This window comes from Bombus terrestris, chromosome 13 (genome assembly GCF_910591885.1).
Source record: "Bombus terrestris chromosome 13, iyBomTerr1.2, whole genome shotgun sequence".
NCBI lineage: Eukaryota > Metazoa > Arthropoda > Insecta > Hymenoptera > Apidae > Bombus > Bombus terrestris.
Genome location: NC_063281.1, coordinates 13532001 through 13558530, shown reverse-complemented (window position 1 = coordinate 13558530; position 26530 = coordinate 13532001). Strand labels below are relative to the sequence as shown.

At 36.7% G+C, this 26530-nt stretch overlaps 2 protein-coding genes across 9 annotated transcripts in view; both read left to right on the top strand.

The window, feature by feature from the left end:
• The window catches only part of LOC100628631 (cGMP-dependent protein kinase foraging), a 55111-nt gene extending 39871 nt beyond the window's left edge, over window positions 1–15240 (top strand). For all 3 annotated transcript variants that reach the window (XM_003400304.4, XM_012315440.3, XM_012315441.3), the window contains 8 exons: window positions 11485–11704; window positions 11782–11845; window positions 11920–12092; window positions 12347–12493; window positions 13136–13582; window positions 13700–13999; window positions 14108–14170; window positions 14274–15240. In XM_003400304.4, coding sequence (XP_003400352.2) covers window positions 11485–11704; window positions 11782–11845; window positions 11920–12092; window positions 12347–12493; window positions 13136–13582; window positions 13700–13999; window positions 14108–14170; window positions 14274–14439 — 1580 coding nt within the window. In that variant the 3' untranslated portion in view covers window positions 14440–15240. The remainder of the gene's footprint in view (window positions 1–11484; window positions 11705–11781; window positions 11846–11919; window positions 12093–12346; window positions 12494–13135; window positions 13583–13699; window positions 14000–14107; window positions 14171–14273) is intronic.
• A 599-nt stretch (window positions 15241–15839) lies between these two features.
• Window positions 15840–25751, top strand: LOC100644656 (piwi-like protein Ago3). 6 transcript variants are annotated; one of them, XM_048411450.1, is made up of 13 exons: window positions 18973–19093; window positions 19477–19776; window positions 20668–20983; window positions 21832–21987; window positions 22338–22536; window positions 22599–22912; window positions 22990–23251; window positions 23335–23688; window positions 23769–24019; window positions 24083–24233; window positions 24308–24505; window positions 24609–24800; window positions 24892–25751. In XM_048411450.1, the coding sequence occupies exons 3-13, from the start codon at window positions 20682–20684 to the stop codon at window positions 25219–25221; spliced, it is 2709 nt and encodes a 902-aa protein (XP_048267407.1). In that variant the 5' UTR covers window positions 18973–19093; window positions 19477–19776; window positions 20668–20681; the 3' UTR covers window positions 25222–25751. The 6 variants fall into 6 exon arrangements, with proteins under 6 accessions (XP_012170836.2, XP_012170837.2, XP_048267407.1 ...); XM_012315444.3 differs by having other exon boundaries at window positions 19477–19854; XM_048411451.1 differs by lacking the exon at window positions 18973–19093 and adding an exon at window positions 19142–19385.
• Window positions 25752–26530: the final 779 nt, after the last annotated feature.

Below are 26530 nucleotides of genomic sequence, written 5' to 3'. Positions count from 1 at the left end.
GTAGATACACGTGGATAAAAAGTAGCTTTCAAGAAATTTTTCAAGCATCTCAAATCGCTTCTAATTTAATCTTGGGTAATAAAATTTTCATCGACCTTCTACCATTTTAACACTATGGCTTTTTGGCCCGATTGCGTGAGACTATCTATACCTATAGAGAAAATACTACACAGAGGATCTTTCGACCCAGATTTTCCAGTGACCTCCATCAATAAAACTACCTGGCAAACTGGTATCTTTCACACAAGAACACCGGTGTTATATAGCCGCCTATTTAAGGGAACAAGTATCTAACGCGTTTTATAGAGAAGAAGAGTCTGGTATTTGATATTTGAGCATAGGTTAATGTACCATATTCAGGTTGTCGTAGTTTTCCCCAGCCATATATTGTCAGTACACCGTTGTCAATATTTTATAGGTCAAAATAAAAACAACAATGTCATTATTAAATAGTTGTAGAAGAGAGGTGCCAAAATTCTGAACGCATTACACGCGCGAGTTATTTTCCTGTTTATGGCAACAGTAGTGCCTAGTCATCAGACTTCGCTACATTCTCACTCGCAATAGAATAGTAATCCGCGGTTGACGTTTGTCTGATGTAAAAGTAACGTTTTCTCTGGCTTTCTGTGTCGTTTTATGAGATAACGTTATGTACTAACTGTTACACTGTTATGTCGTTAAAAGCGTCTGTGTTCGATTGAGACTAGAATATTAACAGGTAAGCTTGATCGATTATTTTCTTCGTTTTCAGATTATTTTATAATATGCTCGTTTGTAGTCTCGAATCGAACGACTTAACAACTCTTGAATGGAAATATAGGAAGCTTTCTGTTACTATCGACGAGCTTGTAATATGTATTTATCGAAGGCCAATGAACTTTCTATTTCTGGAACTATCTTTTAAATATCTATTGCGATATTATCGAAAATGCACGCTAAAGAAAGTTACGTGTTTCGTAATAGCTTTCGGCTGTACCAAAAAGAACGATATGAATAGATGAATAGATAAAGTATGAATAGATCAGGAATATTTACATGTAGTAGTTGTAGAAAGATATCGTAATATTCCTACGACTCCAATTTCAAACAATGATTCTATTCTTTGCTGTTATTAGTCTTGTATTGGCAGGAATATTAAATGTTTTGAAACGAAGTCGTAGTTGGAATCGTGTACGCACGTTCGTGATTGTTGATCGCGTATATCGCTTTTCTTTCCATAACTCATTAACAATTCTGCCAGTGACATATATTTACATGAAATCTTTTTTTATCTCGACCTATAAAATATACTTACAACATAGGTCGGGAAAAAAGTCCACCGAGGTCAAAAGTGAAGGTGATTTTGGACAGGGGCAGAGTGTTTGGTTCTAATCGACGAGTCAAGAATTATTTTTATACTCACCTATGATCTCAATTTTTGGCTTTTGCTTCTAAAATAATCATAAAACCTGTTATAATCGTATCTCCCAACTTTTTCAATTTTCATCTAAGGACGTGTTCCGCTTATTTTCATCTGGTGATTAATCTTTCTCGGCGTCTACCCTCTTTATATAAATCCCTTTAGAGCGTTTGTTTCTCTGTTGATATATCGACTATGTTGACGACAGAATTATATTTAAAAGATCAACTAGAAGATCTCGAGAAGACATAGTGAGAAAAATATAGCGTAATCGCGTAAACCTAAACGACAGAACCTTGGAATCTACTTGCGCTGTCATCAATGCTGAATTTTCTCAAGGATTGTATTCGTAATACAGGCAGTTCAGTGTTACGCGAGTGACACCATTATTTAAAAGTACAACTTCCATGGACGGTAATTATTCGTACGCGTCTGTAACTCACCTAATTCTTTATGAATTTTACCTCGTTATTAATTAAAATGGCTCGTAATATTCATAGGGGGAATAATTTGCGTTCTTGTTTTTGCTTCCTCGGTAAAAATACCACATCGCTAAAAATGCGGGAAACGTGAGACCACCGATCTATAAATTTGAGCAAAAACATTAAGAAATTGAACTGGCTCAAATTGAATCGAGCTAAAGGGAGAAGCCGAGCGAGTTTCGAAACAGGTCGTGCACCTATTCAGCCGAAATCGAGCTGAATTTGCTCCCAAACTGGCTGACAACATGTGGGTACTGGACACTCTAAATTCCGAGGGATTTGGTTTCAAAGTAGTCGCAGGAAATTCGTGCTGGACCGGTGAACAGCTGTCGTCCGAGATTCCACGTGATTCGAGTCATTCTACTTCGTGATTTGATTAGAGAAGCAAGTCTTTCGTTGCGACGAATGATTGAACGTTTATGATCTTTGAATATATATGGTAAAACTCAACGCTTTGAACAACTGCTTTTCCGTACCACCACGGTAGATTCTACTTAAAATTGTACGTCTTACGGCGGCTGGATAAAGTAACGCTTAACTCAAGTTCTTATCTTTTGTCGATAGTTTAGATAGGTTTATGTAAACTTCCAAGTAATAACGATTTATGCAATAGTAATTGCGTATGTTTGCGTTTATCATAATTTTCTTTTACGCGAATGTAAGCGCATTTGTTAATAAACGCGCATTGAGAAGCGAAGGAAGAATTACTTTCACGCTACGCGCTCTAATCTGACACTTACGCGAATGAAATAGCCCGTCGAATCGGAGTTTCCGAATGACGCGCGGAAATAAACGGGGCTTTTCACCGACGAATCGCGTATTACGGACTTGCTTGAGGAATCTTAATAAATCCAACTATTATTAACTTGGCAATTCCCTTTTTCTTGTTCGATCTTGCTTAAGTAAAGCCGTGCGAATCTTATAAGGATACAGCACGCGAGAAATAAGTTCTGGTATCTTGCAAAGTCGAAAAATATACCGATGACTCATGGTGAACAATGCAAGGGTTCCTTACACGCGCGTCTGGAGGCGGTACGGTGATAAGGACCATTTCTCCTAACAGCGTTCTCCGCTCTACCAGCTCTCCGGTAATATATCCAGCTTCTACGGCAAATATTTTCTAAAGAAATATCCCAGTGTCTTGTCAACCATATGCGTACATAAACAGTCTCGTTTCGCTTCTTCTTCTTCTTTGAAATGCCAAATTTCCTATCGGTCTATCCTACGAATAATCCTATAACTCTCGTCTCTTCGACTGAATCCCGCGTTAATCTCTCTAACTCTTTCGTCGAAACGATCTTTCTCAAACAATCTGACACCATCGTCCCACAAACTTCTCCTCTAAAAGCAACATACAGCGAACACGTTCAGAGGTAAACCGTAAGAAATCTGCTCCGAAAAAGTCGTCTCGCGTCCTTGGCGATATATTCGAGCCATCCTCGCTAGCGACGCGTTCGATGTCGCTAGAAGAACGAATCTATTGACCTAGTTCAAGAAACAGGCACGAAAAAAGAGAAACATATATATCGATAATGAGGAAAGAAACGTTAGAGACAGCGATCCGCTTTTGCAAACTGGCTAGTCAAGGTTCCTGGCGAGCATTGACGTAAAAGCTGGCTAGTCGACGCTCGAACCATGCATTTACCCAACGAGCCGCTTTGTCGTTATCCGCTACGGGTCGAAGAAACGAGATCGTCGGGTTGGACTGACGATAAGACACCGCTACACCAAGTAAGCGGGAATTCAGTTACACGGCTTTCGAATAAAACCTTTCGACGGGGATATCGTATGCGAGGCGTAAACTTTTTGTCCTGTTATATCGTCATGCTAGGTGGCCTGTCGCGGGTTTGTACACACACGGTGTACTCTTTAAAATTCTGTGCTACCCGATGTATACAGCCATTTACGAAAGTATCGATGCACCTTGTATTTTTGTTTCAATAAGACGTATAACAGTTTCTTGCACGATGTTCGACTTCGTCGTATCCAAGTACGCGATCGATGGTTAATTCTTAAAACAAACGACTTACCTCCGTAAATATATTTATGACGAGGAGACGACGGTGGTTTACTAACGGTAGTAAACGGAATTCGTTCGCGGAATTGACTTTGGCAGAAATTGCGAGAAAGTTTCTCGGTCCAACGAAGCCATTAAGCGTTGCAAAATTTCAAAGGACGAATCGGTACCACCGAGAGTTAACTGGTAACGTTGAATTTCAAAACAGAAACCATTCGACACGGTTCGTCATAAGTCGAAGCAGAAAGTTTAAAGAACCACAGCTGCGCAAAGTATGAACGAGTCATTTTGAAACTGTGTACGTATGATGATTACCAATCTCATAAACCATCCGTCTGAGGAACGTCAAACGCCGTCCGTTGTTAATAAAATAATCTTTCTTCGAGTCAATTTTAATTATAACGATCATATTCTCCGTGGAACATCCGGTAGATGTCTCGGGCCTTGCGTTCATCGTACCTATATGCGAATAGAACATAAACCACGGACAGACCTCGAAGAAGAATTATCTTTTTCTTTCTTCTGTTAGCTTCTCTCGTTCGAGGTCTCTGGCGGGTCAGCTATAGCGGGTGGACCCTTTCCTTCGTCTCTCGTACCTTCGAAGCATCTGCGAATGCCTGAAACGCGTTCGAACAATTCCTTCGCGCTATACCTGGTGGTTGCAGATATATCCTCGAATTTATCCAAAGTATAGCAAGACGTATCTTTTTACTAAATTGTCCGTCGTAGAGTGGAGAGTTCGTTCGTTTAAATAGAAAGAAAGAGTTGCTGATAAATTATTCGCGATAATGTACGTGCACGTTCTATTTCCACAAGAACGATTCTAGTTTGATTCTACTATAGATAGATTCTACTACAACCGAATACGTCTACATACCGTAGAAAGCAGCGATCTAATCGAATTTTACTACTCCGATTAAGCATACGTTCGGCTAGCGAAACAAGAGCGTAACTTTCTATCGAAATTGCGCAAGACGCTTTATAATTATCAGTCACGTTAAAGACTCTATTTAACCGTGTACGCGATCCAAACGGAAATGCGTGTAACGTTGGTGATATCGGCGTATCCGATTCGAATCGAGTTTTTAACGTTGCGAGGCGCGAGCTCGCCTCTCTCGGATCCAGAACAAAAAGCTCGATGTCTGATTCATCGCTCGTTTTGCAAACATTATGGCAAAATACACTCGCGCTAGATTTCGACACTAAACTATTCAAGTCGGAAGAGAGAGTCGTGAAATCAGTGACAGAACGTTGTTTCGGCTTAATTGAGAAAGGAATTTTATCATTTTAGAGACGAGACAAGAAGAGATGCTTCTTCCACAAAAGCAGAATTTCATTTATTCTTACTTTTCGTAGGAGAAAGGAAACGTCGTATCTGTTTGCACGGTAAGGTTTCTGATAAAACTGACACGTATTAATCACTTGCAATTACAGACTTCCTTTATTTCCGATTCATATTGGATATATAATATCTCTGTGCTCTTTATTTCTAGTATTTTGTTTCCTCGTAATATTTCAAAATTATGTAGCAAGTTGAATGGACTCGCTATTTGAATCGATAAACGTCTATTATACAAAGCAACAGGACAATAGAAATCGCGTCTATAGAAATATATAACAGATCAGCTGCTTAATTTCCTCGTCGATCGTTGTTGAAAGCTGTACAGTGTAATTTCAGGAAGTTCTAGAATATTTTGCAATAACTATCGTTGATCGATGTTTTGGTTAAAAGTATCGCTGCTCGAATTACATTTCCAACAAAAGATTTCGCTTTATACCGTCTACCGTCATTCGGGGTTTACGTTCTATCATCCATCAAGATGATCTATCTACATCGAGATTGCCTCGGTATTCTAAATCAATCGCTTCTTGTTTTTCGCGATGGTCGAAGGTTATACAACGTTTCGCGGATAACGCGTGTATATAAATGTCATTACAAATGTCACGTACATGTACCGAGAACCCGACGGAATTTCATTCCTTTTTCCTTTCGTAATCGAGAATTCGTGACCAGGTAACATTATTCCGTTAGTCACGTAATTATGTTCACTTTCCAAACTTTATCCTGTTTCGCAGCGAGCGGGAAAGCACTGTCGTCCGTTTCCAGGTTCCACGAATTTTATCAGTTCGTTCGATATTCCAAAGATCTCGAATTCTATCCGATTAACTTCCAACGTTTTCCAAATAATGATTCATTTCCTCGAATGGATGTTTAAAAGAGCTGTCGGAAAGAAGTAACGTCGAAGCATCGAGACGAGTTACGTGAGGTCAGCGTTAATATCGGACGAGGATTCCTAGGACGGAGGTCGAGACTCGTAAAACCGAGGCGAAAGAGCGAAGCACGGGTCTCGGAGGAACGCAATCGTGTCAGAAAATTACGAAACGCGATGGCAAATGCGTGCAAAATGTACACGCCAGCGATCCTCCTTTTAAAACTGTCACACTCGTTAAGAGTTCTCGCTTACTCGCATCTTTCAAACGTTCAACTCGTAAGAGCCGCGTTGATGTCGTCGAGCCTAACTTTAGTTACAAGCAACGACTTCGCGCTTATTTTCCGCTGCTTTTCCTCCACGATAATTTACCCAAGTCGCGACGTAATTCATTCTGAAATGGCTTCGACTAATCGGGACGTAGGATCTTTTACGTTTAATTGAATAACGAAGTCGACGATCCCTGAAAGCAAGACTTTGCCAACTATGACAAGCAATTTTGAAATTGCCAATTTGTATTAACGTCGCACAATTCCAGGCATTGATACCTGTCTTATTAAAAATTGCTCGAAATTAGGGCCATTGCCGAACCTCGGGCAAGGACTCCGCGATTAATCAAAGTTACCACCGTGTTTGTCTTCTATGAGCGATATCTCGATTTAAATTTAGATGGTATTTGCGAATAGCATAACGAATTAGACATAAGGGAGAACTTTGATTACAAGATGGAGCAACTTATGTAAATGAGTAAGTTCTTGTTCAGGCATTAGTGTATTGCGTTACAGTATTGCATTACGCACAAAAAGCACCAGGGGCTAGCGCCTTCCTAGATTTTCAATCTCCTTCCCATTTGCGAAACCGTCGCTTTTTCTTTTTTTTTATTTTCTGCCTTCCGAATGGTAACCCGACGCTCCGTTCTGCTGTAACGCGACTCCTATTGAACATCTGGATAAATACCTTATTTACGATCACTTCCTACGATAATATAACGTAATACATTAGAAAACATATAGCGGAACGTAATACGAGGTCAGCGAAGATTTGAAAGGATTGTGGGAAAAATTAAACTTTACGATCGTCCCTCGAGATGTTGAATATTAATGTCAAGTACGAACGTTCTGGTGAAATTCTCGTTGGCACAGCTCCGAAACCTTGTCCTTTGAAACGCTTTTCGCTATCGTTATTTATAGTTTACGAGGAAATAACTTTCTCGAGTATCCGTCACGCGAGGAATTTTTATCGGGACGCGGGCTTTCATCGTGGCTGAACGTTTAACCTTCAGGTGCATCGGGTCTCGTTTTCTCCGTTCGTTTACCGCTTCGCTATGCGAACAGACTTTGAAGCAGAAAATCCTCGTAACGACACCACCGTGTTAATCTATTCGGAGAAAATAAGTAAATCGCGATAAAACAGCTTGAGAAGCGTTCGTTCGTACGCGTAATCTTGAACGATGCACGTTTTTAAATGTACGCGGAAATATGAAAAAATAAAAATGGTCGATCGAAGCTATGAGATCATCGTCGTAAATAGCTTGACGCGTTCACTGCGACGGATTCTTTTAAGGACTTTTCTATTTCACGATACAGGACTCTACCGTACCTTACTCATTTCCACGTATGTTTTGTATCGCACTTTCATATTTGAAAAATTTGTCAAATATATTACGATTATTTTAATCCGCGTTCGTTTAAAGCCAATTAATACATACGATATAAAGTATCCTTAGCGGCACGGGACAAATAACACTCGGGATAACCAACAAGTCGTTACGTTTTTGCCTCTAAGGAGCAAATGAGTCTCGTAGAACTATTATTACGTGTCACGCAACTTTATCTTGCAAATACTTAATTAGCGTCTATTTCGTCGAGAAACGTGGAAAGATGACGGTAATATAAAAAAAAGGAGCGACAACCCAGAGGAAGGTTCGTTACGGGACCTATACGTCCCGTGCCGCGGTGAACGCTTTAACACTGTCGCATAGGATCGCAGGAAACCAATTTGAAGGTTCGAGTTCCGTTCTCCGGTAGAGTAACCAAAGTGAAACTTTTGAGCGGCAGTTGTAATCGTTCGATGCGAACTGAGCCAAACTGATAGATTGGCAAAGTCCAGAGAAGAGTCGAAGAATGCCCGGTTATCCCGGGGAATCGCATCGGTTCGAAACCGGTTCGCGACGTAAGTCTCTTTGTACCGGCTCGTTCTTGACAGGATACGTTATATGCACGCGAGGAAGTGAAAGCAACGTTCACGGGACAATACGGCCGTGGACTATCCCCTTCTCTCAACCCTCTCTTTGATAAAATATCTACGTATTACCGAATTACGGTATAGTCCTAACGAATCATGAACGCGCTGTGGACGCGCCAGAAATAGAAAAGAGGAACACGCGTGAAACCTGGAGCGAGCCGAATGCGGTATCCTTTTCTCTCTCGTTCGTTCGCCATCTTCGTCTAAAAGGCCGAGCGTTGCGCCTTCGTTGCTAAAGTGAATCACCTTCGACGGTTTAAATTATGCCGGCGCAACAATAAATCAAGCATTTCGCGAAAGACGAGACAACGCGAACAGATCCATGCGCTGGAAGAAGCGGCTGTGTGGCCTCGTTTAATCGAGAAGAGCACGCCTCCACGACAGATATACGATATACCGAGTGGCGGAACGAGTTACGCGTTAAGAAACATGCTCCAAGCTCTTGTCGAGCTTCGCAAAAACCAAGCTTTCGCGTGTCTACCTGATTTTTACGCGACGAATGATCGGAGAAAACGGAGATACTAGCCAATCGCTCTGTTAAGGTATAGAAACTTTGAACTCGGTGATCTGAAAAGTTCGCTTAATATTAAGAAATCTTTCTGATTGTTCTTTGAACGGATGAATCGTTGTAACGAGTCGATTCGACGATACACAGCTGCTTCTTCCTTTCTTTCTTTCTTTCCTTCTTCGCGAAGGTTTCGATAGAGGCAACATCCTTACGATACCAGTTTCGCTTCTTTCGACCATTGCCATTTTAAATCACACGGAAATCAAACCGATTATAAAGCTAAACGCTTGCTTATGGATTCTGCTATTAAATCGATGAAATTTTTAGAAAACGTAATCGATCGGTTTCGCTGCTGAGTAGCTCGCTTAACGAGAAAAGACGATTACTACGAATAGAAAATATAGAAAGTAATAGAGGAAACGAATTAGACGTTTCCCAGCACCTAAAGAAGGCCAAATGTCATTTATCACGGAAGAGTTCATGTTCATAGATCTCTCTCATCTTTTTCTTCGCATAGCCATCGGTAATATTTCAACTTGAAGTTTACATCGTGCCAACCGATTATTACCAACTCGTGACGAATATTTATAGCGGCAATAGTCAGCTATGATTGGCTAATCGTTTTCATTTAACAATTACTCCCCCTTCCTCGATCTATTTCTGCGCCGGCTCGCGCTTTTCCTAGAAAAGAAACGCGGATCTAACGAGTCGAGATGAAGTCGATTCGTTTACGGAGAGAGTATCGTCGCGAACGAGTATGCGTTTCTCGGAATTCCGATGCGAACCACCATAGCGTTAGTCGATCAATTTACAGATTTTCACCGATCCACGCTATAAATATTCGATGGAACGCCGAAACGATTGACTTTAGGATTTACGTTGATCGAACGTTCTTCGTCCCTCCCAGTGAATAGTACGAGTTCGCATAGTCTTAAACCCTATTTTTCGCAACGTTTTCTACGTTAACACGAAGAAAATAATCGCAGCTTTATCGTACGCGATGCGATAGCCCTAAAATCAGCAGTTGCAGGCCGAGTATCGGTAACAAAAATTTATAAGTCGACAGTATCTTGCTAATGGGTGAAAAATTACTAAACCGCATAAGGGAACTTCCGCCAGGTAGATAGCAGTTTCCTCCGCTTTACGTTCTCCGAGTGGAGCAAAGAAAGAAACGACGAATTGCAGAATAGCGCTCGGAAGAATTGTTTACGGTCGGTAATAGCGGCACAAACAGTCTAATCGGAGAAGCAAGAACGTGGGCGAAATCGAGTATACAATGCACACGTTAACGGTAAGCGAACAGAAAACTGCACAGGTACCGGATGCTTTTATGAATAGGCCCATTGTGCACTAAGGGATTGGGTCTGAGATAACCGCGTACGTTCATTGCATCCGGTCCACACTCGCGTCGACACGCTGAAAAATGTTGATTACTATAGCAGAGAGGGCAATCTTTACACGCTGCCGCGTGACGCAATTTGCTCCATTCGGACAACCGCAAAATTACCAGTTTTACAAGATGTTTCTTATTTTTCGTCGCGTTTAAGATTTCTTGTGATTTTTGTCGCAGTTTAATGCCACGCGATTATCACAAAGCATTCTTAAAGGAGCTCGGTGTAACGTTATCTGAAAAGTAATTATTGACAGCATTGGATGTTTAAAAACTTTGTTAAACGGTGTAATTTAACTCCTCGACTGTTCCTTTAATTTATCGCGATATACGTTAGATCGATATAGAATTGGAATCGCTCTTCGATGATAGCGGCGCGGTTTATCGTCGAATAAAAATACGATCGATGAAAGGAATTTCGAAAAATCTGATCTGTCGATACGATTATATCTTTGATGTTTCTACGTATGATAGAAGAATATGATTTGTATGCGTTATATAGCATAAGCTTGACGAGTCGTCTAATGTGTTTTTGATTATCTGCTGCGAACATTTCAACAGCATGCGTCCGCTGGATCGCAGGATTTTCGAGATAGCGTAATTACATCTATCGAGTTACTTCAGATTGAAATATTACACATTCTAAGTTATCCAGAAGCGTGAATCAAATTGTTCGCGTGTAACGCTAAATATGTATAAAAATGAAATACGAATTTCAATTACGACGAATATGAAGAATTAAGATTTCATAAAAAGTACATCTGCGTGATCCATAGCTTATCCTGCCAGGTTCCGTCGTGCGTAACAAACGACGCAGGTATTGCTCGAATTTTGTAATAATCGATTTTTGCGCCAACAACTGCGTCGTCTGGTTGTATCGACCGATGGACAAAAATCTCCTTAACGCGCACCATACGGTCGATCGTTTGTTAGCGTGAATCGCGACTAGTGGAAAACTTCGTCGAAACGCGATCGCCCGCGCTGTTGGTCGAAATTTGTCTTTCGGTCGCGTTAGGAAAGAGAAACATATCGAGAAACTTTTGTTCTTTCGACGAAACTACGAAAAATCTTCCTTTGGTGTTTACTTTCGTTTAATTTGATAAAAAAAAAAAATTGTGTTCTCAGGAAAAATCACATCCTGCTCGATGATACTGTACGTTGCGTGACACGAAAATGATGACCGGACGATGTTTGACAGATCCAGCAAATACTAATTATTCGATCCTGTTTGCAGAGGGTAAAGTGGAAGTGTCTCGTGACGGCAAATACTTGAGCACTCTGGCACCGGGCAAGGTGCTCGGTGAGCTGGCAATTCTTTACAATTGTAAGAGGACAGCAACGATAACAGCGGCTACAGATTGCCAGCTATGGGCCATCGATCGACAATGCTTCCAAACGATTATGATGAGAACCGGCCTCTCGCGGCAGGCCGAGTACACGGATTTCTTAAAGAGGTAAAAATCACTTCCACGCGATAATCGTGAAAGGGCGAAGACACGCTTAACGAACGACGTGATTTTGTTTCTTTCAGCGTTCCTATCTTCAAGAATTTGCCCGAGGAGACTTTAATCAAAATTTCGGACGTATTGGAAGAGGTAAGCTTTGGTATCTTCTCGATGATATTTTTCTCGTTTCTCGTTTATTCCATATCGTTTACGTACTTTTACAGACCTTTTACAACAATGGGGATTACATAATCAGACAAGGAGCAAGAGGAGACACGTTTTTCATAATAAGCAAAGGGCAAGTTCGCGTGACGATAAAGCAGCCCGATACTCCGGAAGAAAAGTACATCAGGACGTTGAGCAAAGGCGATTTCTTCGGCGAGAAAGCGCTTCAAGGGTAATTGTTTCAAATGTCGCTAGATCGTTGTAAAATATGGAAATTAAATCGGTATAAGAGAAGAATTTTGGATATTAAAACGGTAAACAAGGACGAAAGAGAAAAATTGAACTTCTAATTTGTATTCTTTGCTTGCCAAATATAGGACGTTACCACAGTATGTACGTAGTCTATATACTCTATGTCGCACTTTCGTCTCATCGTAATCCCACGGTATCATCCTAAATATTAAAGTGCACGAAACGTTTCCACAGAGACGACCTGAGAACGGCCAACATAATCGCTGACGATCCGGAAGGAGTGAGTTGCTTGGTGATAGACCGTGAAACGTTCAATCAGCTAATCTCGTCTCTGGACGAAATTCGTACGCGGTATAAAGACGAGCTCGTGGAACGTAGAAGGTGAGCCTTTATGAACTTACAGTTCATAATCCGATCGTACGCCGGTAAAACGTGGCTTTATTACTAATAACCGCGTTAACTCTCATGAACGTTAATTATACACGACCATAATCATGATCGTGAATCGTCTGTTAAATCCCTGGTCTATGTGTATCTGTATGTTATGTTTCACGCTTACTACCTAGGATGGGAGAATAGAGCGTGCTATCTCGGAGTAAGTTTCGCGTTACGGTACAACCATGTGTGTGCTAATGATTCAACAATTAAGCTAACGTTTCGCTTTTTTCTTCGAGACGTGCCAGCAATTTGCATTAATGCCGCGTCGCTTAGAATAGAGACTCGCATAACACGAAAAAAATGAAAAAGATTAGAAACTAACTAGTTGTTAATAAACCCTTGTTAACGCGGTATTAATGTAATTTAAGAGCATAGCATCTCGATATAGTTACTCTTAAAAATACTCTGATTACGTTAGATCGCTATTAGGTAATATTTCAGGCTAGAAAGACGTTCTTTTATTACTCGTTGGCAATTATTTCAAGTTTTGACAAGAAAGAGTGTACCTGCGAAAAGTTAGTGTAATTAACGATCGTGCAAATATAAAACGAACAAATCTATCGTCCGAATAACGATTTGATACAGGTTGAACGAGGAATTCAGAGATTTAAGGCTACAGGATCTTCGACCACTGGCTACTCTAGGCGTAGGCGGTTTCGGAAGAGTGGAGTTGGTTCAAATAGTCGGGGACAGCAGTAGATCGTTCGCTCTAAAACAGATGAAGAAAGCCCAGATCGTTGAAACACGACAACAGCAACATATTATGTCGGAGAAAAGAATTATGGGTGAAGCTGATTGCGACTTTGTCGTGAAGCTGTTCAAAACGTTCAAAGACAGGAAATATCTTTATATGCTGATGGAAGCTTGCCTTGGTGGCGAACTCTGGACTGTTCTAAGGGATAAAGGTCATTTTGACGACGGCACGACACGATTTTACACCGCTTGTGTCGTCGAAGCTTTCGATTATCTTCACTCTAGGAACATTATATACAGAGATCTCAAACCGGAGAATCTTTTGCTTGATAGTCAAGGGTAAGATGATTTTTAACGTAGATCTAACGTACTGGATGAGGTAAAGAAAATTTCCACCGACACGTATCACTGTACATAGATGTGATATAGCAATGTAACATCGACAACATTTTTTAGATACGTAAAACTGGTTGACTTTGGTTTTGCCAAGCGTTTGGATCACGGGAGAAAAACGTGGACTTTCTGTGGTACACCCGAGTATGTTGCACCGGAAGTTATTTTAAATAAGGGACACGATATCAGTGCCGATTACTGGTCCCTTGGTGTACTGATGTTTGAACTTCTCACGGGTACACCGCCATTCACTGGAGGCGATCCAATGAAAACTTATAACATTATTTTAAAAGGAATCGACGCTATAGAATTTCCTAGATCGATCACACGAAATGCAACTGCGTTGATTAAAAAGCTGTGCAGGTAATAATTAAACTCTAATTTATACACGAAAAATACTAATTCTATATCCTCGTTACTATCCATCGATCGATTATCAGATAGACCGTGAAATTAATTATTTATTTCAAGGGATAATCCTGCAGAGCGTCTTGGATACCAAAAAGGTGGCATTAGCGAAATACAAAAACATAAGTAAGTGTATCAAAGTTTACATTAGTTGCGTAAAAAGAAATTAATTGCGTGAAAAAGAAAAGGGAGAAAAATTGTTTATCAACGATCCTATTTTCTTGTTTAGATGGTTCGATGGGTTTAACTGGGAAGGCCTCAGATCGAGAACTCTTGAACCTCCAATCATGCCACGAGTTCAAAGTGCCACCGATACAACGAACTTTGACGAGTATCCTCCGGATTCAGATCCCTCTCCTCCTGATGATTTATCCGGCTGGGATAATGATTTTTAATCGATATTTAATTTATTTGTTCAAACAAATCGTTATTTCTGAGAAAGAAAAATGTTGGAAAAAGCTTCGGCTCGTGTCGAAAGAATCGCAAGATAATTAGAAAATCATTGGAGAACGTGATCATCGGCATCCGCATTTATTCAACGAGCTGGTACTATGTGATGTTTAGATAATTGGCCTGTGATACGTTAATTAGGCCGTTGAAAATTAGCTTTTCCAAACTTTTCGAGTCTATCGAATGATCCATAGATTCGAACGTAGAGAAGATTATCTTTTTACCATACTATCTAACAAGAAATATGAATTTTCAAGACGTCGACCAAAATATTATCGGCATGAATTAAACATGCGTCTAATTTAGGAAAATCTTTACACACACGAGCTCACGTTCGATAGGATTAGAACTCGAACGTGGCATCGTGAGACGCGCACGAATGCGTTAAGTGCCATACCTAACAAAGGTAAGAGTCGAATACGATACGTGTGTACGAAGCGTCCACCTGAACGTGCACGATGTACAGTGAACTTAAATTGTAAGAGACATCTTGCCATCGAACTTGTAAAGTCGTGCACACAGTTTTGCAGAATGAAGCATGTCGGATTCTTCTAGCGTCCGATGCATTGTTGTTTGATTTACTCTATAGTTTATTGTAATAATTCTATTTTAATTAATCATGCGAAAACGTGACTCTTGTAAATAATTGACTATAAATAAATATATATATATATAATATAAAAATATATATATATACTTAGCAATTCAATGTATATCGATTATAAATAAAGTTTTATTAATGCTAATGGTGCGTAACTGGTTATTGTTATGGTTATCGTATGTCTGTCTTAGACTCCTTTCAAACAAATTTTGTATTTTGTTCAATTATATTTTTATATTTGTAATGTTTTTGAAATTTAATTGCACAAAATTCCTTATTTCTATTGATACTCGCATCCCATACCCCTGCCCATCGACGATCATCTATTATTAATTTTATACATGTGCAAAAGGCAGATGAAAACACGAAAGTAAAATCAAGATAACGTATGTGTCACGTCTCGCGCTTCATACGAGCTGCAACGTAAAACAGGAAAAGGAATACGTCATAACTCGCGAATAGCGCGAACCATAACTCTGGGCAAGTGGAATTAGGAACAGAAAGCTTAAGGGAAATAAAAAATACGACGCGTACGAATACTTTAATATCGCAATAAATCCACAAACAAATGCGCGACAATATTATTGAAAAAAATTAAAAGCTGCTAAGAATAATCGAAATCGAAACGAGGAACAATGAGACGTCCACTGAAACGCACCGCCTTACGCGCGCTCTCCCCATCACAATACCCAGTACGATAAACAGGCAACTGCAGCGCGCCAAGGAATCAAGTATCGGCATCAGCGAAGGTAACTACGTGTCAAGGAGAGTACGTCTTATCATCAGCAGAAACTAGCAATGCTAGAGGAATGCAGCAGCAAGGGCTTCTAAAGAAGAAACCTAATACTTTCGGAAGAACATCAGCAGAAATAATTACGTGCCAAACTCCGCGCTACCATGGAATAAACCGTCACGTGATAATTATACCATGATAGTTTTAGTATAAATAAGCGTAGCCACTTGGAGCAAAGTTTAGTTGAGTGAAAAATTAGTCGAGAGTTAATATCAAGTTGAGCGAAGAATTTAGTTAAGTTGAGATTTAGTCGAATAGAGTCGAGTTGAATTAAGAGTTAAGAGTTGAGTTGAGTTTTTTAGAAAACTATTTAAGAGTGTAGTATCGTGAACAAAAGGCCTAAGAGATATCGGGTGAACTATAAACAATGTCGCGAGAAAGCCGAGGTATCGACAGGCCCATCAATGTGTCGTCGGTCCTTCGATCGAATAGTTTCGTGGAAAGGACCTACGTGACCCTGACTACGAGCGGTTACGGAACACGTGCGTGGTGGGGTTAAGACAAAAGAGATGCTAAGGGAGAAAGATGAATTAGCAGGCAGTGTCAGTGGAAAAGTCGCAGAGTGTTAGTTGAAAAGTCAAAGAGTGCGAACTGCGTAGTTGTCTTAACTGCAGCACGTTGCTGTATTTAGTTCACGTTAATCAACCATCGTTTCCTGTTCAATCAACGTCTGTACAATCCATTTATTGTAAATAAACTAATTGTAGTATAAGATCCTACAAGAGTGAACATCAAGAAGTAAATCTGAACAGCCAGTCGTTCATTGTTCGTTAGTCGTTAATCAGGAGTTGAAAGCATACAGTACGCGAGTTGAAATCAGTCAGTCTTCAAGCAATTATACTTAAACAGTTTAATCAATATATTACTTAGTGCGATATTTCCAATTCAATCCAAATAAAGTGCAATCGGTAGTATATATAAGCAAGGTAAGAATTTTATATTAGGTAATCCCATAAGTTCGTGTCGACTTTTGTGTATACATTTCATGTGTCGATTTCTAAACATACGGCAATAAGGGACCAATGCACTTGAGCTTAGCTGATCGAGAATAGGCTAGAGCAGATTTTCGTGGGTATAAGATCGTAATATAGCGAACACAGTGACTTCTAACAGTAAAAAATATGAGTGAAATGCGTATCCATTTTCGACATCTCATGTTATATGAATTTCGGAAAGGAAGTTTCGTAACAATTGCCACGAAAAACATATGTGCTGTTTACGAAGAAAATGCGCTTTCATCTCGCACTTATAGGAAGTGGTTCCAACGTTTTAGAGCTGGGAATTTCTGTTTAGAAGACGAGGAACGCTCCGGACGTCCTCCTCAGACAGACGAAGATAAAATTCGGGATCTTGTTGAAAAATCACGAAGTTTAACAGTTCAAGAGATGTCAAATGTTCTGAAAATACCTAAGACAACGATTCATAGATGTTTAAAAAAATGGGGATGGTGTCAAAGTTGAACGTTTGGGTGCCCCATGAACTTACGGAACGGAAGCGTTACAAAAAAATTGTCTGAATTTAATTGGGAAATTTTACCACATCCCCCATATTCCCCAGATATTGCCCCATCTGATTACCACCTGTTCAGAGCATTACAACACTTTCTAGTAGGTAAAAAATTTGAAAACATTGACAAAAATAGCTTAGAAAATCATTTTAAAGAAAAAACAAGAGAACTTTTATCGAGACGAAATAATGGCCCTACCAGAAAAATGGGAAAAAGTTGTACAACGAGAGGGGGATTACATCTTTTCATGAAACTGAAAGGTATGTAAACGATCTTAATATATATAACCGCACGAAAAACGGCACGAACTTATGGGACACTCTCTTCTCTAAAATTTCAGACTTATAATACATTGATCATTCGAATAAATTAGGCGTTGACTATTAGTATCAACAAGCAAGAATTATTATCGTATATTTAATTGGGCCTTCTTTAAGAATATTAAACATTCAAAAACGACCGTTCCCTGTGCTAACTTTTGATCTCGTCGCGACTGAATGAATCGCGCGGGTTACGGTGCCTTCAATAGTCGAAGACGCCTACGGCTTTTTCCCAATTCTCCTCCCACTGTTAGCAGAAATATCTGCTCGTCTCTGGGCGAGATTTGCGAAGTCACATTGGTTACCACAGAGAGTATTATTGTTACAAACAGTCTTTGTTCATGCTAAATGCCAAAAGCAAAAAGAAATTACAGAGACAAAGATGAGGGAAGCCGAAAGAATTAGGATTAATCATAGAGCAAATAGAAATTAGTTTTCACCTTTTTTTTAAGTAACAATATGATCAAAGAAAACAATTACAAAAAATTTCTAAAATGTCCTACGATGTATTTTAATAATGTTTTATCTTTATCTATTGTTGAGTATTCTCAATTTCAAATCATTTGAAATAAACGCCGCATAGTGTCAATTTTAAGAATGAATAGTCGCAACCACGGTCATATAAACGATCTAGATCATGATCATATAAACAAGTCTCGACTATGATGTAAAAGACTTGGGAATTGCCATTAAATTAGCCTCTAAAATAGCTTATCAGTTCGGATATACGAATGACGCCAGCAGATAAATTTTGTTCTCGGGCCTTACTGTGAGGTCAGCAAATCTACACTGGCTAATAAAATGACTTACAAAACTTGACCTCCTATCAAATTATCGATCTCGACCTCGACCATAGAGGTATCAAGATAGAGTACCTGAGCGAGCTAAAAAAGCTCTAAAGAAATAGAAAGAGAACGCTGCATATAGACCTCTTATATTCTTGTTTAGTAACGCATGCATATTTGTACAATAAATATAAATATGTAAGCATAACGATCGACTAAGGACAAGATAGACGTGATATTAAATAGAACTTTGTGTCTCGTGTTATAAAATACCGACCTGTCAAAAAATCAGAATATTTCTTACGCCATCTACGATATTCTGCTGCGAACATAGGAATTGTTACAAACAACTCCTTAGTGATTTTATCGCCGATGGGACGTGATACTTGTAACATCAGCTTACCGACGTCTTGCTGTTTTATCGATAGAATCTTTAAGAATTTTTGCCTCTATCACCCCTCTGTATTTCACACGAACGCGAGCTTGTCATCAACCATGATATCAACAGCCACTAAGAGGTAAAAGTTGCACCTCCACGTAGGCCAGACGGTTGTATAAGTGATCGTCGTTCATTTTTCATTACGAAATTTCTCGTACGTTACTATTTCCGTTGGCATTACTATTCCGTTAGCAAGTAGAGACAAGTCGAAGTTACAGATTGCAAAATTCGCAACTTTTTGCATTAAAAAGATTGTTGTTTAAGAATTTTAGACTTTTAGTTCCTTTAATAGTTCCAAAATAAAAAATAGTTTCACTTAATAGTTTCTAAAATGAGTTGTTAATAATAATAAAGTTGTTTATGCAATCGGGACGTATTAAAATCGGAAAATGTTAAGAATGTAATAGGTTCTGCACGAAATTACCGTTCTAATCAGATGCCGAAGTGTAGGATTCTATACACTTTCTTCACAAGCTACCATATTCTATATCATCCTCTTTGAGAATTTCCTCTCTGATCATACTTATAATTTCATAGGAAAATTCTGTTTTAATTGAACCTACTACTATGCTGAATCGATAATGTCGCATGTGACAAGGAAGCGATATGGGGAGTCATTTGACCCCCAAAACGTGGGACACAAAAAAGCATTGAATGTCAAGTGTTTCTTCTGTACTTGCTTCTGTATGCGAGTGTGAGACCTGTTTATATGAAAACAACCGTGACCGTGACCATGTGACCACATTCTAACTGGCAGAGATTTTCTCTCTGTCATTATATGTATATAGCAGTATTATATGTAAAAAGTAGCGGCACTTATTGAAAAACATGCGACAAGTACGTACTGTTTTACATTAGTTTTCAAAGCATTTTCATACGTGGATTCTTGTTATATACTCTTATTATTTAGTAAAGGTAAAATTTTTATCTATCTATCCATTTTATATATTGTTTTCTTTTCCTTTATCATTCTTTCATGCATTTTAATAATACGTTGAAAAAGAATAGATATATTTCAAAACTGAAACTTTGTCTTAAACTTTAACTTTAAATTAATATGATATGTATATCAAACATGTATGTGTAATGCATTCAGCATAATTTTATTGCTTCCTATTAAAAGCTAACCTGTATTCTTTATAATTAATTATTTGAAGTAGCTTAAATGTTGTTTAATAATAAAATGAATAATAAAAAATAAAAATCTATGTGGATTAAAGATTAATTTTTATTATCGATATATAAACAATATTCGGAATGTTAAATAAACTCATTTTTTAAACAATTTTTGTTCTCCCTACACGTGTCTTGCTTTCAAAGTTTTTTCTTATTTATTTAATTTACAAATAATTGTATGTGTCTATTTTTTGAATATTCTTATATAATATATTTAAATTTCCACAAATATTTCATAAAATATACTTTTCTTTTATTCATATCTTAATTAAATTATGAATCGATATATGAGAGTATAAGTTCAATATTTTACTGTATCATAAAGCTTTATGCTTAAAAAAAAATTCTCATAAGGAACTTGCGCTGAAATTTTTTTTAACATTTTCAATTTTCTCATTTTTATGTTTCATTATTGAATTATTGAATTGTTTCCTATTAAAAAATACAATAGTGGAAGTTCTAATATGAGATTATTATATGTAGTTATCATAATTGTTTTGATATTTTTATTTATGATACATTCATGTAAAACAAGATTAAATTATATTACAGTATATATATGAAAAATGGAAGAAGATAAGGGAAAACAAATTGGTAAAGGAAGAGGAGCTATTCTTTTAAGGCTCATGAAAGAAAGGGAACAATCTGAAGATGCAGCTATAAAATCTTCATCAAAAAGTCAAAGTCAAACACAATATAATGTACCTAATCTATCTGAAATACCATCCAGTTCTAAGACAGGACATGGAAGAGGTACTTTATTAAGCACATTAAAATCAATGATACGTGCTAGTGCATCAAGTTCTAAACCAGTAGAAGTAGCTGGTCCAGGTAGAGAGTTGTCAATCAAGAAACCTAAAGCTGCTGGGTATGTATGCCAAATTATATGTATATTATTTTCAATTATATCTTTATATGTATTTTCATCTTTCCAAAAATAGTATAATATCATACTACCTTCAAGGTAATAATTACAAAAATGTATTTGTTACATTAAGAATCAATCATTTAATATATTATTTAATAAAATCATTTAAATTTACAAGTTTCTTTTCTCAGTTTAAGGATCATGTAAGAAAAGGATATACCTCACCAATTTTAATAATTTTCAAATATGTTGTTGAGATCAACATGCTGAATAACTTTTTCTTATACATATAACTATCACTTGGGATTAGTTTTTTGAGATATTCATAAAAATACATTTGCTACTTTTTATCTTGGATTAGGGTTGATTTACCATTATGTATGGACATGCTGATGATATTATAGATGTGTTCTAGCTAAGATGCATTCATAATATGAACTTCATAAGTATCACATTTTAATTTGTAAATGGAAGAAGGTAAGAAACAAACTTAACGTATAATTAGTATAGCTATGTGAGAGCCATCAACACATATATAATATCATCAAGTCTGTACATTAAGATAACTGTAAACTACCTGAGGGATAAAGAGATTAATCTAACCCAAACCAAAAATAAAAAGTACCAAAGGTAGTTTTATGAATAATTCAAATTAAAACCAAGCGGCAATTATATGTTTAAGGAAAAATTGCTGAGAACTGTGTTCCCAACAATGTACATATTTAAAAGTGATTGAAATCAGTGAGATATATTCTCTTCTATATAATTACCAAAATATACTGTAAGAAACAAAATACATGTTACAAGTATATGTATTATTAAAACGAAACAAAAATATATTTTTATAGCTTAACTGAAAAACAATCAGACATTGCTGTACAATCTTTTGATGATGCAGGAGTATTAGGTAAATTAACCGATATGACAATACAGGAAACAAAAAGTACATCTGAACCATATTCAGCATTTAAACCAAAATGTCGACAAGGAATAGGTGGAACTTCGTAAGTATTGATATATGTACAGGATGTCTCTGCAATTATGATATGATCAAAGGATAATTCCTCATTAAAAAATATGCTAAAAATACAGAATGAAGATTTTGCATATAATTGATTACTCATTTTCAAAATGGAATTAATATACATGTACTTGGTGGCATTTACAATCGTGTTTCAGAACAAATACAAGTACATTAATTCCATTTTGAAAACGAGTAATCAGTTTATACTGTCAATTTTGATCATTTTGTATTTAATGATTGCAAAGATACCTGTAATAACCTGTACTAATAAAATAAATAATAACAACAAAATTATGCAAAACAAATTAGAAAATAGCAATAAATTTTTAGAGTACAGTTAAGTGGTAATTATATAAGCCTCAAATTAAGTTCTGGAAAAGGGTTGTTCAATTATGAAGTCAAGTTTAATCCTGATATTGAGTCAAGACCACTTCGTAGAAAACTTCTTAATCAACATTTACAAGCACTTGGACGAACAAAAGTATTTGATGGAGTAACACTCTATTTACCACAGAAGTTACAGCAAGATGTAAGCAATAATGAAATTTTAAAAGAACACATACATAGATTTATATGGTTTGCAATTTTTAGATAATTATCCTTGAATCTATACATCCTATGGATCAGTCAAAAGTGGAATTAAAAGTAATATATAAGAAACAACAAACCATGTCTGAGAACATTCCATTTTTCAATGTTTTACTTGGCCGTGTTCTACGATCGCTTAGTTTAGTTCGCATTGGCCAACATAATTTTAATCCAAAGGGAATACATCCTATACCACAACATAAATTGGAAGTGTGGCCAGGCTACGCAACAGCAATTACTGCATATGAAGGGGGTTTAAAATTATGCATAGATGCACGGCATCGTGTTATGCGTACAGAAACGATACGTGATATAATGTAAGACTTGCAAATAATTTCATAAAAAATGTAATATTATAGTTAATTTTATTTTATTGTAAAATACAATGATGCAGGATCAACTTCGGAGGTAAACCGAATTTCAAAGATGCCGTTGTAAGGGAATTAATTGGGTTATCCGTTTTTACAAGATATAATAATAAAACCTATCGTGTTGATGACGTTGCATGGGATAAGGATCCGACATATGAATTTATAAAAGGAACTGAAAAAGTTTCTTTAGTAAATTATTATAAGTTTCATTGGAATATAGAGATAAAAGACAAAAATCAACCACTTTTAGTTCATTGTGATAAATTTAAATCATCTACTGGTCAGGTAAGTAATGAAGCTCTTCAAGCAATGAAACGTAAATGTCATTTAGTCCATCTCAAATTCCATTGTACAAATTTTATATGTAGACACAAGAAAAAATGATATTGTTGGTTCCTGAGCTATGTTACTTAGCAAGTTTGAGCAATAGTGTTCGTTCAGATTTTAGAATTATGAAGGATCTCATGGCAGTGACTCAAATGACTCCCAATGCCCGACGTGATATAATTAGACATTTTGTGCAAGAAATACAAAATAATGATGTACCACGGGGAATATTAGCTGAGTGGGGTTTATATCTGGAACCTGATGTAATAAAATTTACAGGCAGAATTCTTGAATCTGAGTGCGTTTTCTTTGGTAAAAATACAAAAGTTACACCTTCACTTGATCGTCCTGTAGATTGGGGTTCAACAGTATCTAGAAATGCTCTTTTAAGAACTGTAGGTACTTTTATATATTACATATTTAATAATTTGATAGTGATATTTAATATAATGATAGAATATAATGATATTTTTAGCCTAATCTGAATCATTGGTTTATCTTGTATTGCCAAAAAGATACAAGATGTACACAAGAGTTTGCTGGTATGTTCAAAAATGTTACAAAAGTTATGGGTATGAATGTTAGAGACCCACACATGATTTGCTTAAGAGACGATAAAATTGAAACATATGTACAAGCACTAAGAAAGAGTATCCAACAAACGGCTAATCTAATGGTTATCGTGTTTCCTACAAACAGAACTGATAGATATTCTGCGGTAAAAAGGTAAAACAGTTTATACGCATATTTTATAATTTCCATATTAAAAATATATTCTTCAATATCTAGAGTATGCTGTGTAGAAATGCCTGTAGCTTCTCAAGTAATTATGTCTAGAACTATTTCTCGTGGTGACAAATTAAAAAGCATAACAGAAAAAATTGCTTTACAAGTTAATTGTAAGCTGGGTGGAGCACTTTGGGCTTTAGCTATACCTATGGTATGAGATGCACATACATATTTATAATTTTAATTTAAAGAAATAAACATAAATACTAAATTTTAATATGTTAGGACAATTGCATGATATGCGGTATAGACGTATATCATGCAGGTAATGGCCAATCAAAAGGGAGTGTTGCAGGCTTTGTAGCAAGCCTAGATAAGCTATTGACAATTTGGCACAGTAAAATCTGTATACAAGGTAAACGTCAAGAGATAGTAGATATGTTGCAAATGTGTTTAATTTCGGCTGTAAAAGCCTACCATAGAGTAAGTAATTTTTAACATTCACTGTATATATACATACATTAATATTTTGTATGCTAGCTATCTGTAATATATTTGTAAATATTATTATTATTTTGTTTTGCAGCATAATACTCGTTACCCAGATCGTATTATCATATATCGAGATGGAGTTAGCGATGGACAATTAGAGATTGTTGTCAAGTATGAGATAAAACAGCTATTAGCAGCATTTAAAGCTATAGAAATAAATTACGAACCAACATTAACTGTAATAATAGTTCAAAAACGCATTAATACCCGGATATTTGAGAAATCTGTAAGTGCCTAAGAAAGAAGGAAATTACATATTAACAACTTATAGATCTTAATCATATATATATTTCTTTATTTATTATATTTATTTATAGAGCTCGGGATTGAGGAACCCTTCACCAGGAACAATTGTGGATTGTTACATAACAAAACCAGATGTCTACGATTTCTTCTTAGTTTCTCAAAACATACGTCAAGGAACAGTATCGCCAACTCGCTATATCGTTATATATGACAGTAGAAATATGAAACCTGAACATATACAACGACTAACGTATAAGCTTTGTCATTTGTATTACAATTGGCCTGGTACTATAAAAGTTCCAGCTCCTTGTCAATATGCACATAAGCTCGTTTCTCTCATTGGACAAAATATACAGCTAGAACCACATCAATCGCTTGCCGATACATTATATTACTTGTAAGTTTTATATATGACTCAACATCCTAGGATGTTGTTAATCAGATCTGGATGCCAAATAATTTAGTATGAATCATAAGTACTTATTAGACTGATACTGACATAAGGGATTTAATATGTTCACACAAATATAGTTTCATGTTTCACTGACATATAAATTTAAAAAGTATTATAGAAGAGATAAAGCTATTTTTTTGTAAGGTACTACTAAGTCATTTTTTCTGTCATATATTAATATATGATAATAATATCAGTATTAAGACCACTGCTGAATAAGCTGTTTTAATTGGTAAGTTATATTTCTTTACTCTATATAACTATTACCAAAACATTGTCAGGGATAAAGATAGCAATTTTGCAAATTCATAAATAAAATGTTATATTTGGATAAGTATAGTTTATATATATACATAAAATGTAATTTAGAAATTTTATATCATGTCCATATAAATACTTCTCGATTATTATGTATAAAATTAAACTGAACTATTCAACAATAAAAACAAATATTTTATATTTTTGTTACAAATATAATTTGTATACTTAGTTATTTAAATTTTGTTTATTAATAAACCCTTTGAATACACGAATATTGTGAAGCTAATGCTTTGTATAATTATTGAATCACCATACACGCGATATGAATCACGGACAAAAAATTTCAGACTTGGGCAAGTACGAACTCTGGACCTTGTGTATAAATATCCAGTACTTCGTTTATTTCGTAAAACATGTACTTCATTAATCTACATATTATAATAAAATCACTAAAGTACATGAATAATGTTTACCTTTTGATTTCATGCAAATTTAACCATGTCCGTGTTTACTTTTTCGAGTTGTGCAATATTATGCATTACTTTTTATTAAGAATTATATTTTGTTCTTCAACACTGTATTAAAAATGATTATAGTAGTCCATTAGTATAAAGGAATTTATTTATCTGCTTATGTGTGTTTACAAACGACCCTGCCGATGAGGATCCAATACCCAGAACGATGCGAGTAAAATGCGTGTATCCATAGTCGTCCACCTTGACTTGAAAGTATGCATACATGTTCATGCAAGCGCACGTCTCTATATTATGACGCGGTATATCAGTGTGGGACATTAAAGAAAGCAATGGCGTAACAAAAATGATAATATTTAAAAATTGTATCATCATAATATTTTGCATATTTTCCATTACACTGGTATTTGTTATAATTGTTTCTTTGTTTATCGTTCATTGTGTTCAAGTAGACGTGATATCACAGACAATGTATGAATTGTCTTTTTTAAAGGATAAATGTGAAACAAACATTCAATTGAG